This window comes from Callionymus lyra, chromosome 5 (genome assembly GCF_982586985.1).
Source record: "Callionymus lyra chromosome 5, fCalLyr1.hap1.1, whole genome shotgun sequence".
In the NCBI taxonomy this organism is placed as follows: domain Eukaryota; kingdom Metazoa; phylum Chordata; class Actinopteri; order Syngnathiformes; family Callionymidae; genus Callionymus; species Callionymus lyra.
In genome coordinates this window covers 20,276,702-20,299,487 of record NC_141822.1, presented here as the reverse complement: position 1 = coordinate 20,299,487, position 22,786 = coordinate 20,276,702, and the positions used below count along the sequence as shown (strand labels likewise).

The 22,786-nt window shown below is 38.0% G+C and overlaps 1 protein-coding gene across 1 annotated transcript in view; it reads right to left on the bottom strand.

Annotated features, from left to right (window-relative positions):
• Positions 1-22,786, bottom strand: part of unc13bb (unc-13 homolog Bb (C. elegans)) — a 46,650-nt gene that overhangs the window by 4,431 nt on the left and 19,433 nt on the right. The window contains exons 9-34 of the mRNA XM_087791366.1: positions 16,931-17,218; positions 16,753-16,843; positions 11,604-11,650; positions 11,436-11,514; positions 10,605-10,679; positions 10,314-10,533; positions 9,049-9,276; positions 8,825-8,966; positions 8,581-8,750; positions 7,055-7,170; positions 6,092-6,255; positions 5,559-5,709; positions 5,404-5,472; positions 4,643-4,732; positions 4,426-4,563; positions 4,208-4,338; positions 4,058-4,143; positions 3,665-3,791; positions 3,474-3,570; positions 3,254-3,397; positions 2,382-2,459; positions 2,221-2,298; positions 944-970; positions 777-824; positions 548-562; positions 410-430 (exon numbers count right to left, since the gene is read on the bottom strand). Of these exons, the coding sequence (XP_087647492.1) occupies positions 410-430; positions 548-562; positions 777-824; positions 944-970; positions 2,221-2,298; positions 2,382-2,459; positions 3,254-3,397; positions 3,474-3,570; positions 3,665-3,791; positions 4,058-4,143; positions 4,208-4,338; positions 4,426-4,563; positions 4,643-4,732; positions 5,404-5,472; positions 5,559-5,709; positions 6,092-6,255; positions 7,055-7,170; positions 8,581-8,750; positions 8,825-8,966; positions 9,049-9,276; positions 10,314-10,533; positions 10,605-10,679; positions 11,436-11,514; positions 11,604-11,650; positions 16,753-16,843; positions 16,931-17,218 (2,920 nt within the window). The remainder of the gene's footprint in view (positions 1-409; positions 431-547; positions 563-776; positions 825-943; positions 971-2,220; positions 2,299-2,381; positions 2,460-3,253; positions 3,398-3,473; positions 3,571-3,664; positions 3,792-4,057; positions 4,144-4,207; positions 4,339-4,425; positions 4,564-4,642; positions 4,733-5,403; positions 5,473-5,558; positions 5,710-6,091; positions 6,256-7,054; positions 7,171-8,580; positions 8,751-8,824; positions 8,967-9,048; positions 9,277-10,313; positions 10,534-10,604; positions 10,680-11,435; positions 11,515-11,603; positions 11,651-16,752; positions 16,844-16,930; positions 17,219-22,786) is intronic.

Sequence of the window (22,786 nt, the reverse complement as noted above, 5' to 3'; positions counted from 1 at the left end):
AGCCATAGAAAGTATTCGTAATTGTTATATTATGCAAGTAGTCACATGTAAGTTGAAGTGAACATGTTTCTTAAAACAAATCTATCCAACAAAACTCACCTTCTAATTTCCCATTAGAAAGGCATAGAGAAAAAAAAGGGTTGTATCATAACAGTGTTCAATGTTGGTGAAATATTTAAAAAAACTTTGAAAGTCGGGAAACTTGGGAGTTTAAAAAGGATTGTAAGCAGGATTTGTTCAATGAGGAAAAATAACTTATGGTATATATAGGATTGAGGGAAAGATTTGGGCAAGAAAACAAGCATAAATCTATTAATTATGTTGGTCTGGGATGGCTGGGGTGATAAAAGTGTTTAGGAAGGTTAGGGTAACTGGCGTTGGGGAGGATTATATGTTACACCATTCCTACCTTATCTAGTTTTGCATCCACCTTTAAACGTTTGAAATTAAAGGAGTTTGAAAAAAAGATTATTAACAGACTTTTCTCAACAGCTTTAATGACAGAGGAAGGTTGGATCTTTTGATCCGAATGAGCAGTGTCACCCACCTTTTCTTCATTGGTCTACGACACCAGAGCAAAAATGCAAAAGGAAGACACAATATTTAGAAATAACCATTTGCTAGTTTTTGACTAAGGACATTTGGAAAAGTTTGGGAAATTGAGAAAAAGGGGTCGATCCAAAGAGGTTCAATTACTGATTTCGAACCACTACAGGAAAAGATTGAGGATTTTTTAATCACAAATCACTGAGGTGCTGGTTTAGGATAAAACAAACCTCATTTGTCTCTCCTAACTCTTCCTCCTCCTCCTCACTCTCCTCATACTAGACGTGGCATTGAAAACACAAAACACTTGTTCATAATATATATATATAATGGGTGGTGTTGAGAAGCGTATATGCAAGCATGTCTTCAAACATGGACGCATATACAGAAAACTTGCCTGCCATGCTAGCAATCTATCGTTTGACTGGAAAAGAAAAGATTTCAAGAAGTACATCAAAGAACATGATTTACGTGAGGAATGTTTGAATAAACACAAGATATCTCAAGATATAACTTTTTACCAAAACTTTACTATTTAATACTAATATAATTTAATAATTTAGCTTTAATATTTGAAAATGAACCATTTGCTTTTGATTGTAATGAAACCATCAATAGACTTTCAAGTGTCCAAAAGATCTTTTTAGGAACAATAAATACACAAATTATCAACAGAAGAAGAGACGGTTTAAACATACGCATTATTGACCATGATGTGGGTCTGAATAATTAATATAACAAAACCAAATCCTCTGAATTAATTTAACATTTTTTCATTTTATTTTAAGCATAGACAAAGTCTTTACAATGTAAAAATAACAAATGATTATTAGCTCTGTATTAACTCAAATATATTGCTTGATGTATAAAAGTGTCTAAACTAAATACTAATTCTCCAAAGAAAAACCTTAAGAAACCTTATCATATCAGGAGGGTATTTGTCTTGCAAATTTGGTACAAATACAAAATATAAAACAATTTTAAATGGTATGTTTTTCAATAAATAATGTAAGAAAAAGGGAAACAAGGGGATTTTAAAAAACACCACAATAGACAGTGAACAGTTAAATAAAAAATATTTCTATACTAATTTCTCTCCATCTACTTGACTAATTACTAACTAATCTAACACATCTTTACTATGATCCAAGTACGCACCATTGATTTCTTATCCTCAGCAATGACCTGCTGGGCACCACAACAATTCATCAAACTAATGTGACACATTCCAGTCAGTTTTGACTGCTATATAAGAGAAACCTACTTCTTCCTCCTCCTCCTTCTCTTCAGGATCTTCCACCGACTCATGACGCTTCAGTTATAAAATAAACAAACTAGTTGATATTAAGAGAAACAAGCTTACAATCTTTACATATATGGCGCATGTGCCAAACTACATTCGTTTCACACACTTGAGCTCCATGATAAAGACACTGAGAGGGTGAAGTTTGCGCCCCCTATCTAGAGTTTGTCGTAATTTCACCACAAATGAAACTGACTGCAGGAGTTCATTCAATTATGCTTCCATGTTAATGCTTTTCAGCCTATCATGAATGGAAATTTAAACACAATGGATTTAGGATTTGAGCGTTTCTACAGCCGTCACCACTGTACGTACCAAAGCTTCCCCTCGTGTACCCAACAAACAAAATGATCGGTGCAAATGTGACTTACTTGTTTGGCACCCATGGACTCGAACATCCTTTCCAGTTGAATTCGTAGCTGCTGCACATTATTCAACAGGACACAGGGCTGTGCGAGGGGAAAACTCGTCAACAAAAAAACAAAAACTACTCCATCGTCACAGATGAAAACCATGAACACATGTAACTTACTATCTTTTCCTTGTCAACGTAGGATGGAAAACTTTTAGTCAGAATGGCACTGTACTTCAGGAGAACTTTCGCAATCGTCTGTAGACATAAAACAGAACGGAAAAGTAAGAAGAAAAGAAGATTTTTATTATTCTCAATTGGATGTTAAAAGTTAACACATTTGACTCAATTGACAATGAACCATATATTGACAAAAACACTTTATTGATTTATCAAAAATTATTATAGCAACAATATCTTAATAATAATTGAGCTTTCCTTGTTTTTATAATTAAAAATAAATAATAAAAATAATTATATTATCACATCTGTTGCTCCTATGCTTTGGAACGATCTTCCTCTCTCTTTGCGTTTGATGGATTTACTGACTTCTTCAAGAAACATCTTAAGACATATTTATTTGTGCAGGTTTTTCCTTGATTTTATGGAACTCCTGTGTTGTTCTCAGTGTTATCTTGACCTTTTAAGTATATATTTTATTGAGTATTGTTTTGATTGTTTTAGTGCTTTGTGACCCTGGTCTTGAAAAGCACTCTATGAATATAAATTACTTACTCACTTGTGTCAAATAAAATAAAATATATATATATATATATATATATATATATATATATATATACAGTACATAAATCATGATAATAAAGTATTTATCCATCAAAGATATCCCTTTCCTAGTTGTTTCTAAATTAATTTCACCTCATATTATGGTTGTTGCTTTTTTTTTTTTTAAATGTCTTTACAATATTCTTCACCAACTAAGTCTTGTTTTTGACAAAAAATTATATATATAAATATTAATTATAAATAAAGTAAAGTCATCTGCACTCACATGAACTTACACGTCAATCACTTTAAGCCTTCCTATGGCTTACCTTCGAGAAACGGCGACTGTACTGGGCCATGACATTTGGGTCGGGACATTCCAGCTTCTTGATGATCTCAAAGCTCTGGTTGAGCTGCGTGAAAATGTCCACCACCGAGCATGAGAAGAGGGCGTGCTCGGACGTCTGCTGGAACTGAAAGAAACAACGGTAAATTAAGCTTAAATGTATACATCTGATGCTGACAAAATAAATTGGCGTGTCGACTCACTCCGTCCTTTTTGTCTCTCTCCAGGGCCCCGTGCATGAACTCCACCGACACGTCCTCGTTTTCATCCAACCACTGCAGCACAAACTGCAGGAACCATCTAGATAAAGCAAGAAAGCATGACATTTACAACTGCTTTTCTATGAAGTGTTTTAATGCTTTCTACACCAGAATGAATTAAACGCTTTACTCACGATGGATAATCAGGAACAATACTTTGAAAGTTTGGCAGCTCCTTCACATATTCATTATAAAGCCACTTGACTTTAAAGTGTAGGTTCATGTAGTCTGTGCTTTTACACAGTCTGTGCTTCTCGTGCTCTGCAGGAAACAAAACAAAAGTGTTTCAGTAGGTTCTGATGAAGCAAAACATCTTTAATAATGTTTAATATTTTAATCAAATACATGACACAATAAAGAAACTCATAATCAAAAGAATTGCTTTGAATGTTGCGAGACATTTAGTATAGTTAAAATAAAAGGTCTGAAATTAATAGGTAAAACGTTGTTGTATTTACATCTATATAACTTTATATCCAAGAGACAAATTGACATTAAAACCTGAAATAAATCTGATTGTTTCTTACCCTCCATGGCATACTTCATGTCCTGAGCAAACAACGTCCACATGACCTCTGCGGAAACTTTTCCCACATTCAGTTCTTGAGGAAACCTGGATTGAAAAGAACATTTTACAGGTCGGCTTCTTTCCGTGTTCGTAGAGTCTAATCACTCACTGGTTTAGAACAGACGTGTAGGAATTCCTGTCCTCTTCAATGATGGAGACGATGAGCATGATGAGTTTGGGCCAAAAGTCCAGATTCTTTACACTTGGACCTTGCTCCTCAAACGGGATTTCTTCTTTTGTCTTAAAAACGATAATAAAACGTATTATAATTAAGACTCTAAAATAAAACTACACGGCATTTGTTCAACATCAGTACAAACTCCTTACTGCGTCTAAAGGCTGGTACTGTCGGCTGTAGAGCTCGTGGCAGTTGTTGAAGATGTAGTCATACGTGGAGTTGAGGCAAGCTTTCACACAGTCTCTGACCACTTGACTGGCTCTTGGCGGGGACTGCAGTTCTTGAACCTGAACACCAGGTAGAGCCAAATACATTCTTTCAATCTCAATTCTCAAAGTAATACCATTTTTAAAAAAAAAATCATACCTTCATCCTGAAGAATGTGATACTGGTGAGAAGATCGACTGTTGACTTTAGGTCTTGCAAACGATCCTTGTCACTGGCTGGGAAGTGGTTCTACCAACACATTTGTTTAAAATCAAATGAACGAACATTCATTTTGTATTATATTATATATTGATGAAGCTTAAGAAGAAGCAGTGTCAGTGATAGTGCTCGATAGGTGGCCCCCTCCCATTAAAAATTATGTGAGGTTTTTATAGAACAGCTGTTCAAAGCAATCATTAAAGAGCAGAGTGACATCTAGTGGGCTATAGTAATGGAAGTTTTAATCAACATTTAATAAAATGTTCATGATGAACTAGCTCCAACTAACATGCTTTAACTAACTACTACTTAGTTATTAAGGCTTTGTTGATATTTAGAAGCACTGTAGAAATTGTTACATTTTTGATGTAGCATGTTTTCCCCATATAGGCTAAATGTACACTCTACGGAATGATAGAGGAAAAATAATCATTAAAAAGCTGGAAGATCATTATTTGAGTCTGGTTCTGCTACAGGTTTCTGCCACTGTGATTCGCTGGGACCCGTTTTTCTGTTCTTTAAATTAAAGTGATACTTAAACTTATTTAAAGGTGTCTTGAAAATTGTGAATTTTGATGTTAAATGAAAATGTATTAAATTGAAAGATTTAAATTTGATATTTAATCACAATTTTTTTCCATTTAAATAAGTTAACAAATGTAAAATATAAATGCAGATAATAAGGATTTCACCAATCTTACCCTGTATGTGGAGAGGTCAATGCGCAGAGAATTGTGTAATTGGTCCAGAAGTTTCACAAATCGTTCTTTCTGTAATAAAGACAAAATGTAAAATTTTAAAAGAATGTCCTAGGCACATTCTTAAGTCTTTTTAGCGTGTGTATATGGGCACAAACCCCGAAATTGGAAGCAGCAAAGCGGTCGCAGGCAGACACATTGGTGGAGGCAGTGGTGTGGGCGTAGAAGGCGTTGATGTTGGCCAGCAGGGTGCTCATCACCGCAGGAACACCAGGACACATGTACTTAGAGGACAAGCAAGCGAAATGCCTGGATAAAGAACAAGAGATGAAATCTTAATTAGGATACTGTTCACTCAAGTGTGACCCATCACTGTTGTATTTCACCACAATCTATTTTAAGAATTATAACGTTATCCCCCCCCCACATCACTAATTTATCATGTTCAGAAAAAAGCAGGTCTCATTTAGAGGTGCTAAACATGAACTATGGTCTTAGGGACTAGTGTAGACCCTGACACTTCCTGCAGAGGAATCCATCTTCAACCCCTCTAACCATTGACTTTCTACCGTTTGAAGGCTGACATGATGAGATAACACCACTGGGAGCAGGAGGGTGAACGACCAGGACGCATGAAGGAGTGACAAACGCACACGCAATCTGGAGGAGAGCATGGTCATATCTGACTTACGTCATGGCCTGATAGATGGATTCGATTCCGTAGCGCATAGCAAATTCATCCACGACGTCCTGTGGCACATCATCGTAGTAGACCTTCCATCCGTCGTCTCCACGGGACTCTGGAATTTTTACCACTCCATGTCCATGCACATCAGTCAAATAGTGGAAAAGATTCTAACAGGAAAAAAAAAAGTGAGAAAGGTTGAGGTTATTTACATTTTTAATTCAGGGAAACACAAAGAAAATCAGTTAACTACAGCTGCCTTAAAAGGTTTTTTTTATTATTGGTGGATTATCTGAAAATGGGTTAATTTACAACCATATTTAATTGATTTTTTTGTAATTATAGTGCATTATAACTAAAATCTAATGTTTGAAACAATAACATTTTGCAGAAAATATGTAAACAACTTCTGGACTATTTGGTTCTACTACTCCAAAGCTTAAAAAATATACATCTTAGGGTAAACGTCCTTCAGGAGGTGCTCTAGCAGAAAGTGAAAGAACGAGACAGACAGGTGGAAGAAATAATAGGCAAAAAAAGACATTGGAGACGGCAGCGTAAAGAGTTCACTCAATGTAGAACGGTGATAAAATCTTAGAGGAATGATTATTATTTATCTTCTATATATAGCCGTTTTACTGCACTGTTACAGGCTGGGCTAAAATTAAATAGCATTTGTTAAATTTAAAAAATTGATCACATGCCTGTAAATCCGCCGTTATATAAGTATTATTATTTTTTAAATGTTGGTGTTGCAGCTTATAAAATGTTTATATATGCAGCAACAGGAAGTAAATTGTCTTTCCATTTTTGTCTACCATAATTATTATCATAATTAATGTATTTCCATCAGATTGTTTATGTTTATTTGAAATCTTTATAATTGTTGGCATCAATAATATTTGTCACGTAGATCATCAAAATAAAAAAAACAAGTGTTACAAATAAATGATTATTACTATAAAATACCTCATGCAAACAGGTGTACTGCACGTGATACGGTGCCACCTTCTCTTCTCCTTTGATTTCCACATTGATCTGAAGGCGAATGGCTCCTGACACAGCAGACTTGTCCGTCCTTTTCTCTATAAACATAGAAAACATTGTTGAAATTATTCAGCTTCATCACCATATTATTCATTCATTAATATATCTTAATAAAGTGGACACAAAGGAAACCTTGCCTGTTAAAACAACAGTAATTACAGAGAATTAACGCTGCCACTTTCATTGTCGTTAATACGAGTCTTCCAGCTGAACCTGCGAGAGACAATGGCAGTGGGATGCACAGATTTCCGCCTAATGGCCAGAGACACTTGAAGTCAAGCTCTCTTGGAGGTGGAGTGCTTGGCGGCCTAAACCTACCATTTCCCTCTGACAAGCACACCATTGTGGGTAATTTGAGCATCTTAAGCCTGGTGTATTCCTGACTAGGCTGCTGCTTCTTGATAATCACACATCGGAGTGCAATAAGCCGAAGAGGGAGGTGTTTAGAAGCAGGCTCGAGGATTGTAAAACCAATGCGGAAAGTTGAAAAAAATTTGGCCCACTAGTAAATGTAATAGTACATGGAGTGAATGACACACTGGGAGTTCAAGGATAAGTAACCAAGTAATGTATCCTGGACCCTCTTATGACATTCACCCCCCTCAGGAGCCTTGAGTTGAACCAGCTGACATAACGTAGCATTATGTCCAGCAAATTGTGAAGGGAGAACTTGAACTGCTGATTGCTTGGTGTCAGGGAGACGGCGAAGGCTCGTGCCATGTAATTTAGAGGACAGCGACAAACAACCTCTTATCACAACTGAGACGCCACAAATGCACCTAAAGAGATCCATTAACCCAAAAATGTATGTAGAGCAGACTTAGAGCGTGTAATGTATGAGACATTTGTGACGCCAGTGGGGACCTCATGAAACAAACATTTGATCCTGAGGCCATTTCTAGATTGAAAAATTATGGAAAGTGAGAACCTATGCAGCATTCTAAATAAGGAAATAACACAATAAATCAAACATTTGTGAGGATAATGTTGTATTGTTTATAGAACAAAAGAAAAATGTAACAGTATTTGACTACAAGGCTAAATGAAACTTAAAGAGCCACTTTAATGCCATACTTTGACTGTATTTATGAGGCCCTATAGAGATTAAAGTAACATTATAAAATCAAAGATCATGTGAAAATGTTTCCAACAGCTTACTTACATTTTAATTTTGTATAAATTTGTATAATTTATTATTAATTTAATTTTAAATCTAACTTAAAGTATGAATTCATTTACATTTTCTTCCTAAAAATAATTTGAAAAAGTTATACAAGTTTGTCATACAGTAAATCACGTTTACAGATTTTATATATATTTTTATACAATAAGAATAATAAGAAGAATAAAAATACATACACCACTTTACTCATCATCTGAGGATATAAACATTCTTAATAATGTGTGCAAACAAATACGAATGCAACAGATTATCAAGAACAACTGACCTAGATTGTACCAGACATCCATTTCCCCGCTTAGCGTTCGAACTTCGATTATACTTTGACCCAGAAAGTCATCCGATTCCCTCTTAAGCCTCTGTTTCACCCTCGATTTTATGTCGTCATCCTCATCCCACACACGCACTTTGATACGGTCGGATGAATTATGGCATTCGCTATATAAAAGAAAAGAGATGGTAAACAAATCAGTTTAATCTTTCAAAAATAATAAATAGTATAAAATACTCACAAGTGATATTTTTCCTCCCAGACAGGGTTGAGATTGCCATAAATAGTTTTGGTTCTTTTCTTTGTCTTGCCGACTTGCACGGTTACGTAAGGATCACTTGATCCTGTTTTGTCTTTAGCTTGAAGTCCTTGTGCACAAACGACTAAAAGAAAAGAAATAGTGAGGATGAAAAAAGACAACAAATGAGTAAAACCTTTTTGTTCCTGGAGATTATTTGCAATTACCTGTGATGGTGATCTTGGCAGACCACTTTGAGGTACCGTCCAGCACGCTCTGTTTGATGGTCTTCATGTGCTGTGCGTGTATAGTTTTACTGATGACAAACACTTCTCGGATGAGATCAAAGATTTCGGGTTTATTTCTCTCTCTGATCTTCATCCTGTCCTTCATGGCCATGATGATATTCTGAGTCCTGTCTTCAGCCCCGTGTTTGGAGCTTTTCTCTGCAGCACCTGAGTGAGTGAGTTTTAGTAAAAGTTTAAAGTTCGATCCACCGTTTTTTTGGAAAGTGTCAGTTTTCGGAAGTTTAAGGAAGATCTTAAAAAAATTAAACAAGTCTAATACTTTTTGTCCAAATGAAGTAAACTGAAACTTTATACAGCTTTTATATATACAATTGTTTTTCATTTTAGACAGTACCCAGGTGGTACCTTGTCTCTGATTCTGAATTTAACACATTTAACAATGACAACAGAAATAAAGATTGTCCATAATGTTGTTCAAATCGAGAAAATGTCCTTGGAATATGTGTTTATGTGGCCCTCAAGAGGTCTGAGTAAAACAAAAAAGTATTTTTTGGAAACTTATGTGCAACTTAATACCAGTTCAATATATACAACATACAACTAATGGTAACAATAGTGTAGCTACAGAATTTTTAAAGAGTTGGTTTTGCCGATTTAAAGAATCTGATCTAAAGCTCTGAGCATCAGCAGTGGGTTAAGACTGTTTTAAAGGTTTATTTTCATGTCTAAACAAGAAGCATTGGAGTTAATACAAAACTCTGCAGAGAGAATTCTGAGCTGCTCTAGTAGGAGAACTCGCATTTTCCTGATCCTTAAAACTCTGCCTGCCAGTTTCTTCAGGGTCCATTTTAAAATGTTGGTTCTTACTTTCATATCTATTCATGGTCAGGCTCCTCCTTACATCAGTGATCTGATCCAGCCTTACACCCCAAGCTCTGAGGTCTGAGATCTTAAGACCTTTTTAAGTGCAGGCCTTTTCCTAATTTTCTGGGGCTGCTTTGTTTGTCCCTATGTTGTCTTGGCCTTGTCAAATTTTTAAATTTGAATGTACTTCAACTCTGTATTGCTTTTGACTGCTCAAGCGCTTTGTGACCCTGGTCTGAGAAAGGCGCTTTACAAATAATGAGTAATTACTTACTTAACCTATTTTCTTCAATTTCACCATTCAGTCATAAAATTACAGACATTTAAAAAAAAAAAAAAAATGCAATAAGTTAGATTCTTATTTCATTGAAAGGACTCACGCTGCAAGCAGTCGGCATTGAGCAGCTCTTGGCACTTTTCATGACACTTGACCCCACACTCGGAGCAACGCATGCCCTGCCGGGCGATTCCCCACAGCAGCCCTTCACACTCGTAGCAGTACGTGGGTGTCGTTGCCGTCCACACCTCGAAGTTATGGGGTGTGGTGCAAGATATCGGGTATATAAGTGCCTGCAGAGTCTTCTTGTAGACATGGGTTTTCTACAATGACAAAAAAAATGGGTCAGTCTTAGATAAATGGAATTTGGAAAATAATAGAACAGTTTACACACCAGCTCTTCATCCTTGATAGAAGACCGGGCCGCCATTGTAGATGCAATTCCTGCCTTTCTGGCTTGAACAAGAGACTGAGAAAACAAAACAAAACAAAACACATAGTTAAAACTGCACAAATAATCTTTGGCTTTTAAAAGCTTAAAAAGGTGAGTTTCTAGGGCAGCTACAAGGATTCTTACAGCAAGGTGAACACCATCTGCACTAATAAGTGAAAGGATATTGTGATTAGAAAGCCAAAAACCAAACCAAAAACCAACATGTGAGTGTGTTATCAGTGTGTGCTATTCTAGCAAATTTAGCTTGATGTAAGTCACCAAACAATTAGGTGAAAAGTCATTAAACATTAAGACAAAAAAAATGATGTAGGTGTGATAAAAGACTGTTAGTGTTATCGATTTTGTTTTGTGTAGTGATTTACAATCAAGATCTTTGTGCACAGTCCTTTATCATAAATACAGAAAACAAAAGAAGAAAACAGTGTATTAGTGAGCTAATGCATGCATATGTTGTATAGGATTGCTGGTAAAATGAGTGACATGCTTTAAGGAAGTTTGTTAAAATCTCTATTTGGTGGTCTGGAAGGAAGTGGAGGGGGGGCTATTACTTCCAGTCACTTACCATGGCCTGATCAGGCACAGAGAATGCATAGAAGAGAGTTGTGGAAAATTGTTTTGGGTTTAAAAGAGGAGGGAGAGAGAGATTAGCAATCAGATGTTACGTCGTCTCAATGTATTGAGAACATTTTCATCCTATAAATGTTAACTTTTTTTTTTCCCAATCAGAGAACCTACAAATAAACACAGATATAAAGTCAAGGTGATACTGACCACGTCGCTGACCAAGGGGATGGGCTTCCTTTTACGCAGGTCTGGCATGCTGTCAATTCCATAAAGACCGGATCCATCACTACGACACAATACAAATGTTTAGTCAATTTGTTTGTTTTTGGTAACAAATCCTACCACTTGTTAAAATGCATGACTCTAAACACTTACCTAGTTTTGATCCAGGCATGTCGTACATTTGTTTCTTCATCTCTAACCTGCATTGTTTTTAAAATAAAAATACATTACAAGTGTGCATATATAAAATAACACATTTACAATAAAGAAAAAACAAAACAACTTTGTTGAGTTTAACCTCTCTTATTGATAATATTTGTCCTCAAAACAAGGCATTTCCTATACAAGTATTCATACAGTAATAAGAGAATTAAGCAGTTCAAAGATCCACAATGTTCATATGAAATCAAACGTTGAACAAAAATATGACACACACAAAAATATAACCGCACAACAAAGGCTGAAAGGAAAACAGTGGTGGATGCAATACAAGTCCATTTGCATGCTGATTATGTATACAACCAATTCAATGACCGTGACAAAAACAAGCAGAGAAATGAAGTAAACAAAACTATCAGACAATGCAAATAATTGACTTATTCTCAATTAAAAGATAATAAAAGAAAAAGAGCTTAAGGCAACCTGATTTTCCTCTCTCCAGGTCTCTGTAAAGGCAATGAGACAAAATGTTGTAGAAATAGATTACATCCAAAATATGTTCATCCATGGAAATGCACATTTGCAGTAGGAAGACTGATTTGTACGAATTAGAAAACAAATACCTGTGATGTATTCGTCTTGAGATTGGTAGGCCTGTGACCCTTCAGAGCCATTAGACCCAAGAGATCCCAGAGCAGACTGAGACAGTTTGTGGCGTGCCAGCCTTTTTTCTCTCAAAATCCGTTGAAATCTTGCTATACGTTCTTTGTGACCATTGTCAGTAGGCATTTCTACGACCTCCTCTCCTTCATCTCGGATTGTATTTAGTTGCATCTCATCCGTCTCAAGTGCTAATCCTTGACAGTCGTTAGTAGTGGGACATTGTTGTGGCTGACAGTTGACCTCGAGATCCTGGGTACTCTCTCCCCAAGAATCCTTTGCTGGTACATAATCCAAAGAGGTAGATGGAGATGTTTTACTTGGAGATTTGTGACAAGAAGAGTATTCAGGTGGTTGCCCACAGTTCACATGGAGAGAAGCCTCTTCATCTACGATAGGGGAGCCAAAATCTGAATATGAGGTCTCAATGAGGCTGACATCTCTAGTGCTCTCTCCATCCATTACATCTGTGATGAAATTATCTTCATTGACAGAAAAACATTGCTCGGAAAACATGTCATCTTCACAGTTTGGTGTTTCAAACTTCTTTAAGGCCCCTTTCAGAGCCGATCCAAATGAAAACACAGCCTTGCTTAACGTGGCAACATCGAAACCAGAGGTGGCTGTGCTTTCAGGATCAAGTTCTGAAGAATCTATCGAGAAGCAGTCCCTTGACATATCTCTGGAAATGGTCCCATCTGTCCATTCTCTGTCTAAACTTTCTTCAGATCCTAAATCAAGGGTGTCCCCAGAGGAAGGAAAGTCGTCACACAACGAATGAGTCCCAATGCAGCCATATTCACACTCCGTCAACAGAACAGTGGAACAGCTTCTGGATGGTCCACTGCTCTCCGGAGTCATACAGGTGGCTCTCATGTAACCTCCAGGTAAAAAGGCACTGTCATCAACAAAGCTGCACTCCAAATGTTCTTCATTGTTTTGGTGAATGGTGACAACCAGGTCAGGCTCTGACGAGGCCCCTAGCAGAGAGTTGTGGCGGCTAGACAGCAATGAGGGATGGTCAGAACCATTGCCTTGACACTGTCCATGTCTTTCCTCAGGAGTGCAACCATTCCAATTAGCAACTAAGGTTTCTGGTTGTCTTCTATAATTTGTGCAAATTTCATTTGCTCTTGAAAGAGAAGTGTTGTTGTGATGTAATTCAGGCTGCCAGCCGATACATGCTTCAACACCAGATAGTAATCCAACTTCCAAATATCTGCCAGGGGGTTGTTGATTGTTCCAGAGGTAAGGCTTGTTGTAGCCAAGAATTTGCACCTTTGAGCTCAACAATGAATTGTCTTGGTACTTTAGATCATCTGGAAGCGGGGTATTCCATGTCCTGGGTGATTGAAAGGATTCTCCATATCTTACTTTTCTCTGATCAACTGTTGAGGTTGAATCTGCTTCATATGGAGACTCAAGGGCATCCTGTCTCCCTAAACTTGCTCTTCGCAAGTGTGAAGCTTGAGAAACTTGTGCCAAAGCTGAGGCTTGTGTACCCCCAGAGTAAAGCTCTCCAATTTCACTGAGGACAGCATCCACACAACAAGATACTTCATCCACTGAACCTCGGACGGATGTGAGGTAGTTCCTTAGGTCGGAAATCTCCTCCTGTATTTTGTCAATCCCATTGAGCTCCTTTAGGATATTTTCAACAGAGTTGCCTGAGCCATTGTCAACAGTCCTATTTTCAATGTCATCGTCAACAAGTGTTGTATTTTGTACATTTCCAACGTTGGCCTGAGAGTCAGTTGGATTGTTCATTCTAGATATGACTGGAAAAAATGGGGAAAATAAATGGTACGGCTTTTATGAAGGCTTGAAGTTCATGAGGTGTTATTAGGCAGTTTTTAATGTTTTTCTCATGCTTAAGGCAAAGCAATGATTTCCCAAAATGAAAAACTTAATAGCAAAGAGATAAAGTCGCATTGTTGTAGAGAGTTCATCTTGTTCATTTAGTTGTCCTTTGGTGAACATTCCAAGAGAGATGGGCCCTTTATCAAATCCCATGGACAACCCTATGGCTGTACTCAAAACATCAATAAGACAATACCTGCATTATAACAGACGAGAGAAAGAAAGTGAGTAACTGACATGTGGTTGTATTTGCATAAAATTGTATTAAACAACGATTACATTTTTCTTTTTTGTTGAAAAAGTAATGAAATACTTTGAAACTTCAGAGTTTGCCTGTGTTATTACTTTTATATATACTAATAAGTAACTGAATTGTTGGAAAAAGAGACTTCTTTGTGGTCACTTGCCAAATAAAGACTCTGCAGCTGTGCAGATTAGTTGCATCTGTCGAGGCAACATAGCAATTACACAACGGAAGAAATCTCTTTTTTTGTGTTCTAGTGCTTAATTAATATATAGATGCCATTTGTCAGCTGCATCAATACAAACATACAATGTTTTTTGTTTAGTAACACAATTAACTTTTATACCTTATCAGTTTATTTTTCATGTAAATGTACCAATTAAAAAAATAAAACATCTTACTACTGATGGTCAATTATTTAAGATTTTATAGTTTTAATCAAATTTTACTTCTTAGCTAGTGCCTGAATTAGACATTTTAGATAAATCATTTAGATATTTTTGAATAAATTTGAATGTATACCCAGAGTAGAACAAAAATCTAAAGGCAATTTCTTAAATCAAATGGAAAAGTATTCCTACCTTTTGTGAAACACATGCAGATTGCAGAGTCAGCTTCCACTATCGACGGAAACCTTTTTTTTTTGTAAAAATTAAAGGAATTCCTACGCAATTAAACTGGATGATTGGATCATTTGCTGTCCATACCCATGTAGTGACAAACGTTTTTGAGGATCCATCTATACACCACTTGTAGGTCAGGAGCTGTCCCTCCCTCTCTGCTTTCTTGTCCCTCTCTCTCCCCGTCTTTCTCTCTCTCCCTCTCTTTTTTCCCAACAGACATTTCCACATGGCAACAAAAATGTTTTTACTCAAACATGACAAATAAAAATCTTTCGACTCATTCGTAAAGTGGTATAGTAATTCTAATGCTAATGTGGGCATACATTGATACATAAAAAAAAAAAATTACAAAGCGGAAAAAAATACAGTTTTAATCTCAAGCATTTTAGGGAAGTAAACCTCTATGTAATTATCATTGATATGCATGTTGTAAACTCAAAAGCTGAAAATGGACAAAAAACATACATTAAATCCAACATCTAATTAAGACAAGAAGCCATTTGTGTTCAGCCATAAAATCTCATGGAGATCATAAACAACGTCCTTTCATTCCACTACTTGACAAAACATGTGTGCTCTGGTGCTGTGACTCGAAGGAATTCATCAAACTGATCAATGGTGCTGCTTGACAAGTTAACGACCAATTTTTATGCATTTAGGTTCTTCCTAGTATTGGAGTAGTGTCGTCATGTTCCAATAGAAATCGAAGGTGGACAGGTTTTCACCTTGCCTTCCATTAAAGTGGTCATCTTGAATCCGTCACCATTTGTATCTCTGGGTGGTTTCAACCAGATCAAACTAATCATCATAATGGAGCCAAGTGAGAGCTTCACAAGCTCCTCCTTTACTGCCATACCATAAAGGTTGACCCATAGGACATGAGCCAATAAGAGCTGTAAGAACATGACGACTGTTCGTTATGTCAGCCATCTATGGATTTATGACTAGCCGAAGATTCTGGGGTAGATGTTTGTATTAAATTCTCAAGGGGATTTTTTTTTTAGAAACAATATAGGAGTTTGGATCAACAATATATCTGAAACTGCTGCTGGTAGAAAAGTCCTGTGGAAATCTCAAACTTGGGAATCTCATCTTCTTAAGATGAGGAGGCATGGAAAGTTGTTCATTAGTTTCTGTCTAATATGCTTTATGCTATCGCTTGTTTACAAATAAATTGGATTAGTAATAATGAGCTTCAATAATGCCACACAATGAGTTCCTTGGAGGTGGAGATGTCCTGGTTGATGACGCGCATACCTTGATGCTTGATTAATCACAGCAGAGTAGGTTATGGCATCTCCAGAAAAAAGCGTTTTCAGAGGAAGGGGCTTAGGCACATTTTCTAATGTAAATATTTCAATGAAAAAAAGAGTTTTGTACAAACATAAACATACTGATGGGTACAATACATGTTTTTACACCTGGCAAAGTAATACCAAGTGGTTCCTAGTCAGTATGTACAACCAGAATTCACACATAAGCCGTACGGGACTACAAGGCGCACTGTCGTTTTTTGAGTCGCTTTTAAGTGCGCCTTATAGTCCACCACACTCAAGAAATATGTAAATATTTTAAATATATTTAATTGCTTTGTGTTTCAATTAAATGCTCAACTTTCAACCAAGATGTCCTAAGATTCATTGGACTGCAATGCATTGTAATGTATGCAAAATACATTTAGATTTTGAAAAAGAGAGGTTATACTCAACAAGAGTTGCACAACAAGGAAAATCAAAAAAGTGAAATTACAGCCTACCTCTCGCAGCTGAACCCTGACTTTATTGATAGCCTTGAGCCAACGAAGTCTTGACGCAGTGAAAGGCAATGGAGGCCCGTCATCATGAAACCTATAGTAGTGGAGTTAAAACGCAATGTACAAGTAAATTAGTAAAAATCATTACAACAACATCTGATACGTTTTTAAAATGCATTACCTTTGAAGTTTAGTGAATCCTCTTTCAACTGAAGTATCACTTTTTGTTTTAATATCTGAGAAGATGTCTTTTCCAACCTTCTCTTTAACTGGTGTTTGGCGATTTGTGCGAGAGTTGCCATTTATATTGGATACCACATTAACAGATGGGTGAGAACCGGCACTGTGGTATGCATGGAAAGACTCCTCGAGTTCCGACCCTCCAGTGCTCTCCTGGCCAGTCTCACTTAACTGGGAGCTGGTCTGACTCAGATTTCCTGATGACCCAAAGCGACTACTTGCCCCAGGACTACAAGTTGAAAAAGAAGACGAGGAAGTTAGTTAGCATACTTTAACAGAACACACATGTTGATGAAAAATGTTGTTTCTAATGTTTATACTACATTTTAGACATAAAAATATTAATATTTTAAATAAAAACAATGTTCTTACCAGAGATAAAATAAAAAGATACACCCATATTTATATTGAAAATACAAAAAAAAGATAAAGAGAATTTAGGAAATAAATACGTCAACAGTCAATAAAATTACCATTTATGACTGTACTATTTTATCTGATGCTTAAAGTGTATAGCACCTAATTTAAATATGCACTTTTGCTAATAATACATTGGAGATTAAATAATTAATTTAGCATTTCAAATGCACACCTTACATATTTATACGACTAACTACTAAAAAGACTGAGTATTCAAAGCAGTAGTTTTTCTTAAGTATATTGGATGAGTACTAATCTTTTTGGACAGAGACATGATGTTTAGGGCAATATTTTAGGCATACATATACTTGACCACGATCACATGACCACACTCACAAAAATACAATAGGTATAGTATTCTAACTCAGCTAGTTAGGGAGGATTGCAGAGCTGGACAGGGAATGAGGGGAAATTTTATAAATGTCAATGCATCATAAATGGTTATGGGAGATACCATTTATTATGCTTTTACTGGCCTTTTCGCAATCAAATGATCCATCTTGGACTGCTTGTCCAGCTGCACTTCAGGGGTAGCACCTGCAGAGGGGGTTATCTCTACGACGGTGTCCTTCTCTTTTGGGGTCTGGGAAGCTGACAGGTCTACTTCGGGAACAGAATTTGGAATCTGGGGGGGATCTATGCCATCTGTTGAACCTACCAATTCAGGTTTTTGAGTATCAGTTGTAGGAATAGTATGCACTGGTTGAATTTGATCACTTGTTGGCGCTGTGGCAGTTTTGGGTTGTGATGTTATCTTTGCCGATGATGTTTGCTGCTGTTGTTTAGGTTGTTCAGCCTGCCAAGGAAAACTTATTTTTGTCCCTAATATTGAAGTGGGCAGTGTCTCTGGCTTTCCAGTATTTGGTTTCTCTTCCTGAAAGAGGCCACCAGAAAATGTTTTTAATCCTGACAGGAAAGAGCTTCCTGGATCTTTCTGGGGTATTGATTGGGTGCCTGTTGGCAATGCAGATGAAAATAAGGATCCTAGAGACTTTCCTGAATCAGCTGGGGCTGATATGAACCCAAAAAGTGACTTTGTTTGAGTTTGCTCTGAATTGACCTTCGACTGATCTACTGGAAGAACAACACCAGGTTGAGCAGTTTTTTCTTGATCAGTACTACTTTTTTCAGTTTTATTAATCATCTGGTTATCCTCTGTTACCGATGTTTTTTCTTTTTCAGTTTCTACTTTAGGGATGCAATCACTTAAGGCACCTTTAGTATCCTCTGCAACAGACGTGATAACAGTTTTAGAACTTTCCTGATCTCCTACTGAAGTTGTATTTTCAGATTTTTCTTTAGGAACATTTGGCAAGATTGAATCCACAATTTCAGTGTTAGATGGAACTACTTCTGATGATGCACTTGGGAGTTTTGGTACAATGGGTTCTGGTTTTGGTTCTCCTGATGGCTGTGATGTTGGTCCCATTCCTCGGAATAAAGACCCACCTATACCACCTATACCTGAAGATCCTGTCTGGGAAGGTGCAGACTGAGCTGTGATACCACCAAACATTCCTCCCAGTAAAGATCCTCCAGCCTGTGATGCTGTGGATGACCCAAACATCCCACCTAGCAGAGATCCCCCAGTCTCAGGTCCTGGAGATTTAGCAGGAGGTCTGCCTCCAAACATTCCACCTAGAAGTGATCCACCAGTTTCAGTGCCTGTAGACTTTGCATTTGATGCACCACCAAACAGTCCACCTAATATTGAACCTGTGGTACTGGCTGCAGAGGGTTGATTGCTAGGCTGTGATTCTGGTCCTTTAAATAAACCTCCAAGTAATCCGCCTTGCTGGGAAGTGGTTGTCTGATTGTTGGAACCTCCAAATATACCTCCTAGTAAAGAAGTACCCATCTGTACTGGAGTTGTCTGTGGAGCATTTCCCCCAAGTTGAGAATTGTTGGGTTGCTGCTGTGAACTTTCAGTGACAGTAGATGCTGGTTTAAATAGAGATGTCATGAAGCCTGTAACTGACTCTGCCGTTATGTCGCTGACATTTTTATTGTTCTCCGGCAACTTCTCTTGCTCTTTGACAACAGGCTGTGGTAAAGAAGGTAGGGCAGATTTTTCTAGATCCATGGGCTCAGTATCTTGATTGGATTGAGTATTCTGTTGATCTTGGCATACCATTTTTTGGTCGAGCTCTCCTTTAGATTCTAATGATTCTGATAATGTGACAGCGATCTGTGGATCTTGACATTCCAAAACAGCAGAATTCAAAACGTTTTGGGAAAGGTCTGTTTCAATGCAGGGGGTTTTAGGGGTTGATTGTTTTAAAAGCCTTTCTTCGCTTGCCATCGCCACATCAAAAACACCCATTTCATTAGTGTCTTCTACAATGTCCCTAGGCTTTGGTGACACATCAATTTGCATTGAATTTAATTCTGTTGTTTTTGTGACATGCGTTTCACTAGGCCGACAATCTCTTTCAGGTGGCACAGCCTCACAAACATCGGCCAAACCCGTTAATGACTCCTTCTTTTTCACTGATATACCCATATTTGCAGAAGTTGGTTGTGGTGCCGACCGACCCAAAATGCCTCCCAATAAGGAACTGCTGTCTTGAGGTCCTGGTGATTGAGTAGTTGTCCCACTTAAAATTCCACCCCCAGTTACAGTTGAGTTAGGTGCTGAATTTGTAGATGCTTGCGTTCCAAAAAGCCCACCTAAAATGGAAACACCAGTCTGACTTCCAGTGGACTGGGGAGGTTTTACACCAAACAAACCTCCTAGTAATGTTGCACCTGTCTGAGGTCCTGCAGATTGTGGAACAGTGCTTTCTCCCTTTATAGGAGCAGATTGTGGAGGATTTGGCCGAACAGATCCTCCAAACAAACCACCCAATAATGACCCTCCAGACTGGGATGTGTTTGCTTGTTGTGAGGAACCTCCAAACACAGCCCCTAACACAGAGCTGCCCGTTTGAGCATTGGACTGTGTCGCAGAATTTCCAAACAATGAAAACAAAGAGTTACCTTGCGGCTCCTTGTTGTCAGATGTTTCAGGTACTGGCGAGTTTGTTGAGGATGTTTGGTTGGCATTAGGTTGAGCAGTTGGCCCAGAAAATAATGAAAGCAAGCCTTTGGAAACACTTTCTGATATTGATGATGGTTCAGGTTTGGCTGACTGTGTTTCATTTACAGCCTTGTTGCTTTGAGGAACACCAACAATGTTGGTCTCGTTTGTGACTAGGGACTCACCATTGGAGACATTTGTGGGGACCCCCTTCTGGGTCATTGAAAGTCTACTTGATTGTTGAATACAAACTGTTGTGTCTGGAACAGGGCTTCTGGATAATGATTCTATTTGAGAAGCACTGCCATTTATGGAGCTGCCTGGGGGCTCCTTATCAGAAACAGTAATGGGTAATGTGTCACTACGTGAGTGAGGGACCGGCATTTTACTTTTTAATTCAGCTGTAATATTCTTTGATCCTTCTTTAGCAGGTGTAGCCCCAGTATTGGGCATTCTTCCGCCAGGTGCTTGGGCTGATGGTGTATTAGAACTTCCAAACATGGAAAATAAATTCTTCCCCTGGCCTTCACCAGAGGACGATAATCCACTTAATAATCCACCAAACAAAGAGGAAGCTTGCGGTTCAGGAATCTCTTGCTTTGGTTTGCCTTGTGTTTGCGGAACACCATGAGGGTGAGTGGGCGGGTGAATTTTCTGTGGTTGAGATTCAGTTCTTGGCTGTGATTGTGTTGGACTGGGATCACTAAACATTGAAAAAAGCCCCTTGACTGGGTTCTCAGTTCGATTTGAAGACCCGGGTAGGATTCCTCCGAGCACCGATCCTGTCTGGGATTGGCTTTGTTGATTGCTGGCATTACCAAACATAGACAGAAAACCAGAGGTTTGTTGGCTTTGGTCTCTTTGAGTATCTTGTTGTTGGACAGGAGTAACAGGCTTGGGTGGTTGAGGGGGTTGAGAAGGACTTGAAACACCAAACATTGAAAGTACATTTTTACTAAATGACTCGGGCTGTTGGGAAACACCTGGTATGGATCCCTGTTGTGGTGCAGTTTTATTTTGTGGTGGATCTGGCCCACTAAAAATTGATAATATGCTTTTACCAAGAGATTCTTCCTGTGGGGGGGCAGTTGACCTCGATGCTTGGGATGCACTTGGCTTTGTTCCACCAAACAAACCAAACAGTCCATCGGTTGGTTTATGTCCATCCTTTGAATTTTCCTCAGTAGGACCTTTCTCAGAAAAGCCTTTCTCTGGCGTTTGGCTTTGCACCATGCCTGGAGCACCGGTTGTGGAAATTGTTCTTTGTCTTTGTATACCCTTTGGTCTGGAACATGAGATATCAATTGAAACTGGTTGTTCTTGTCGTTTTTCTGGTTCTGTATTGAAAAGATTTGTAATGGAGCCAAATATATTTGTTACCCCAGAGTTTTCCTTGTTTGAAGAAGTTTCAGGTAATGAAATACTGCTGACACTTTTATTTGGATGAAAAGATGTTTTAGAAGCGGCCGGTGGCTCTTTAACGTCTTCTTCAATTCCTACGGCAGATTTCAAAAAGCCCATAAAGCTGGACTGTGCTTGTGTTGTTGGTGTTCTGTCCAATGTTTTTTCATTCTGTTTATTAGCAACGATTGCCATTTCTTCAGGTTTCTTTTTAGAATCCTTTGGTTGAGATGGCACTTCTACATTCACTTTGGTTGACTGGGGATATTGTTGTGCCATAGTTGCCTGGCGAGCTAGCCTTGGTTTTTGTGATTGCATTGGGGTTTGTGAAACTTGTGTAGTTGTGGGAACTGTGGGTAGAATTCTGCCAGTCTTTACAGGTGCTTTACTGAAATCCTGCTTTTGGCTGCTATCAATGTCACATGCTGCAGTGGAATTTTCTTCTTTGACAAACTTTGACTTCAGGCTTTGGAAACCTGAGGAAATCACATTCTTTGGACTTATTTCTGCCGCCTTATTTTCTAGCGATTGATTACTAGAAGTGAGATTAGTTTTCTGTAATTTTGTGTCAGCAAACGAGGACAAAATAGAAGAGAGCCTTGCTTTACGATTAGGTTGCTCCTCTCCTGGGGAGACCATCTTTCTCCAATCTTCTTCCGATACTTCGTCAACATGCTTAACAACGACGCCAGTGGATGAACGCCGCCGCTGATTTGGCTGGTAGCAACTGTACAGAACTTGTTGATTTAGATTGCCGGTTGGAGAGGAGTTTAATGAAACTGCAACCTTATGGGAAAGGAGAGCCTTCATTTCCTGGTTGTTCCAACTTGGTCCGATGTGTTCTTTTTTTTGACAAGAAAGGTCCATTGCATATTTGCAATCATCTTCTGGTATATAACTAGGGTGCTGGTTGTCCATTCTAACTTTATTTAATCTGTACGATGCAAGGTCCATGTC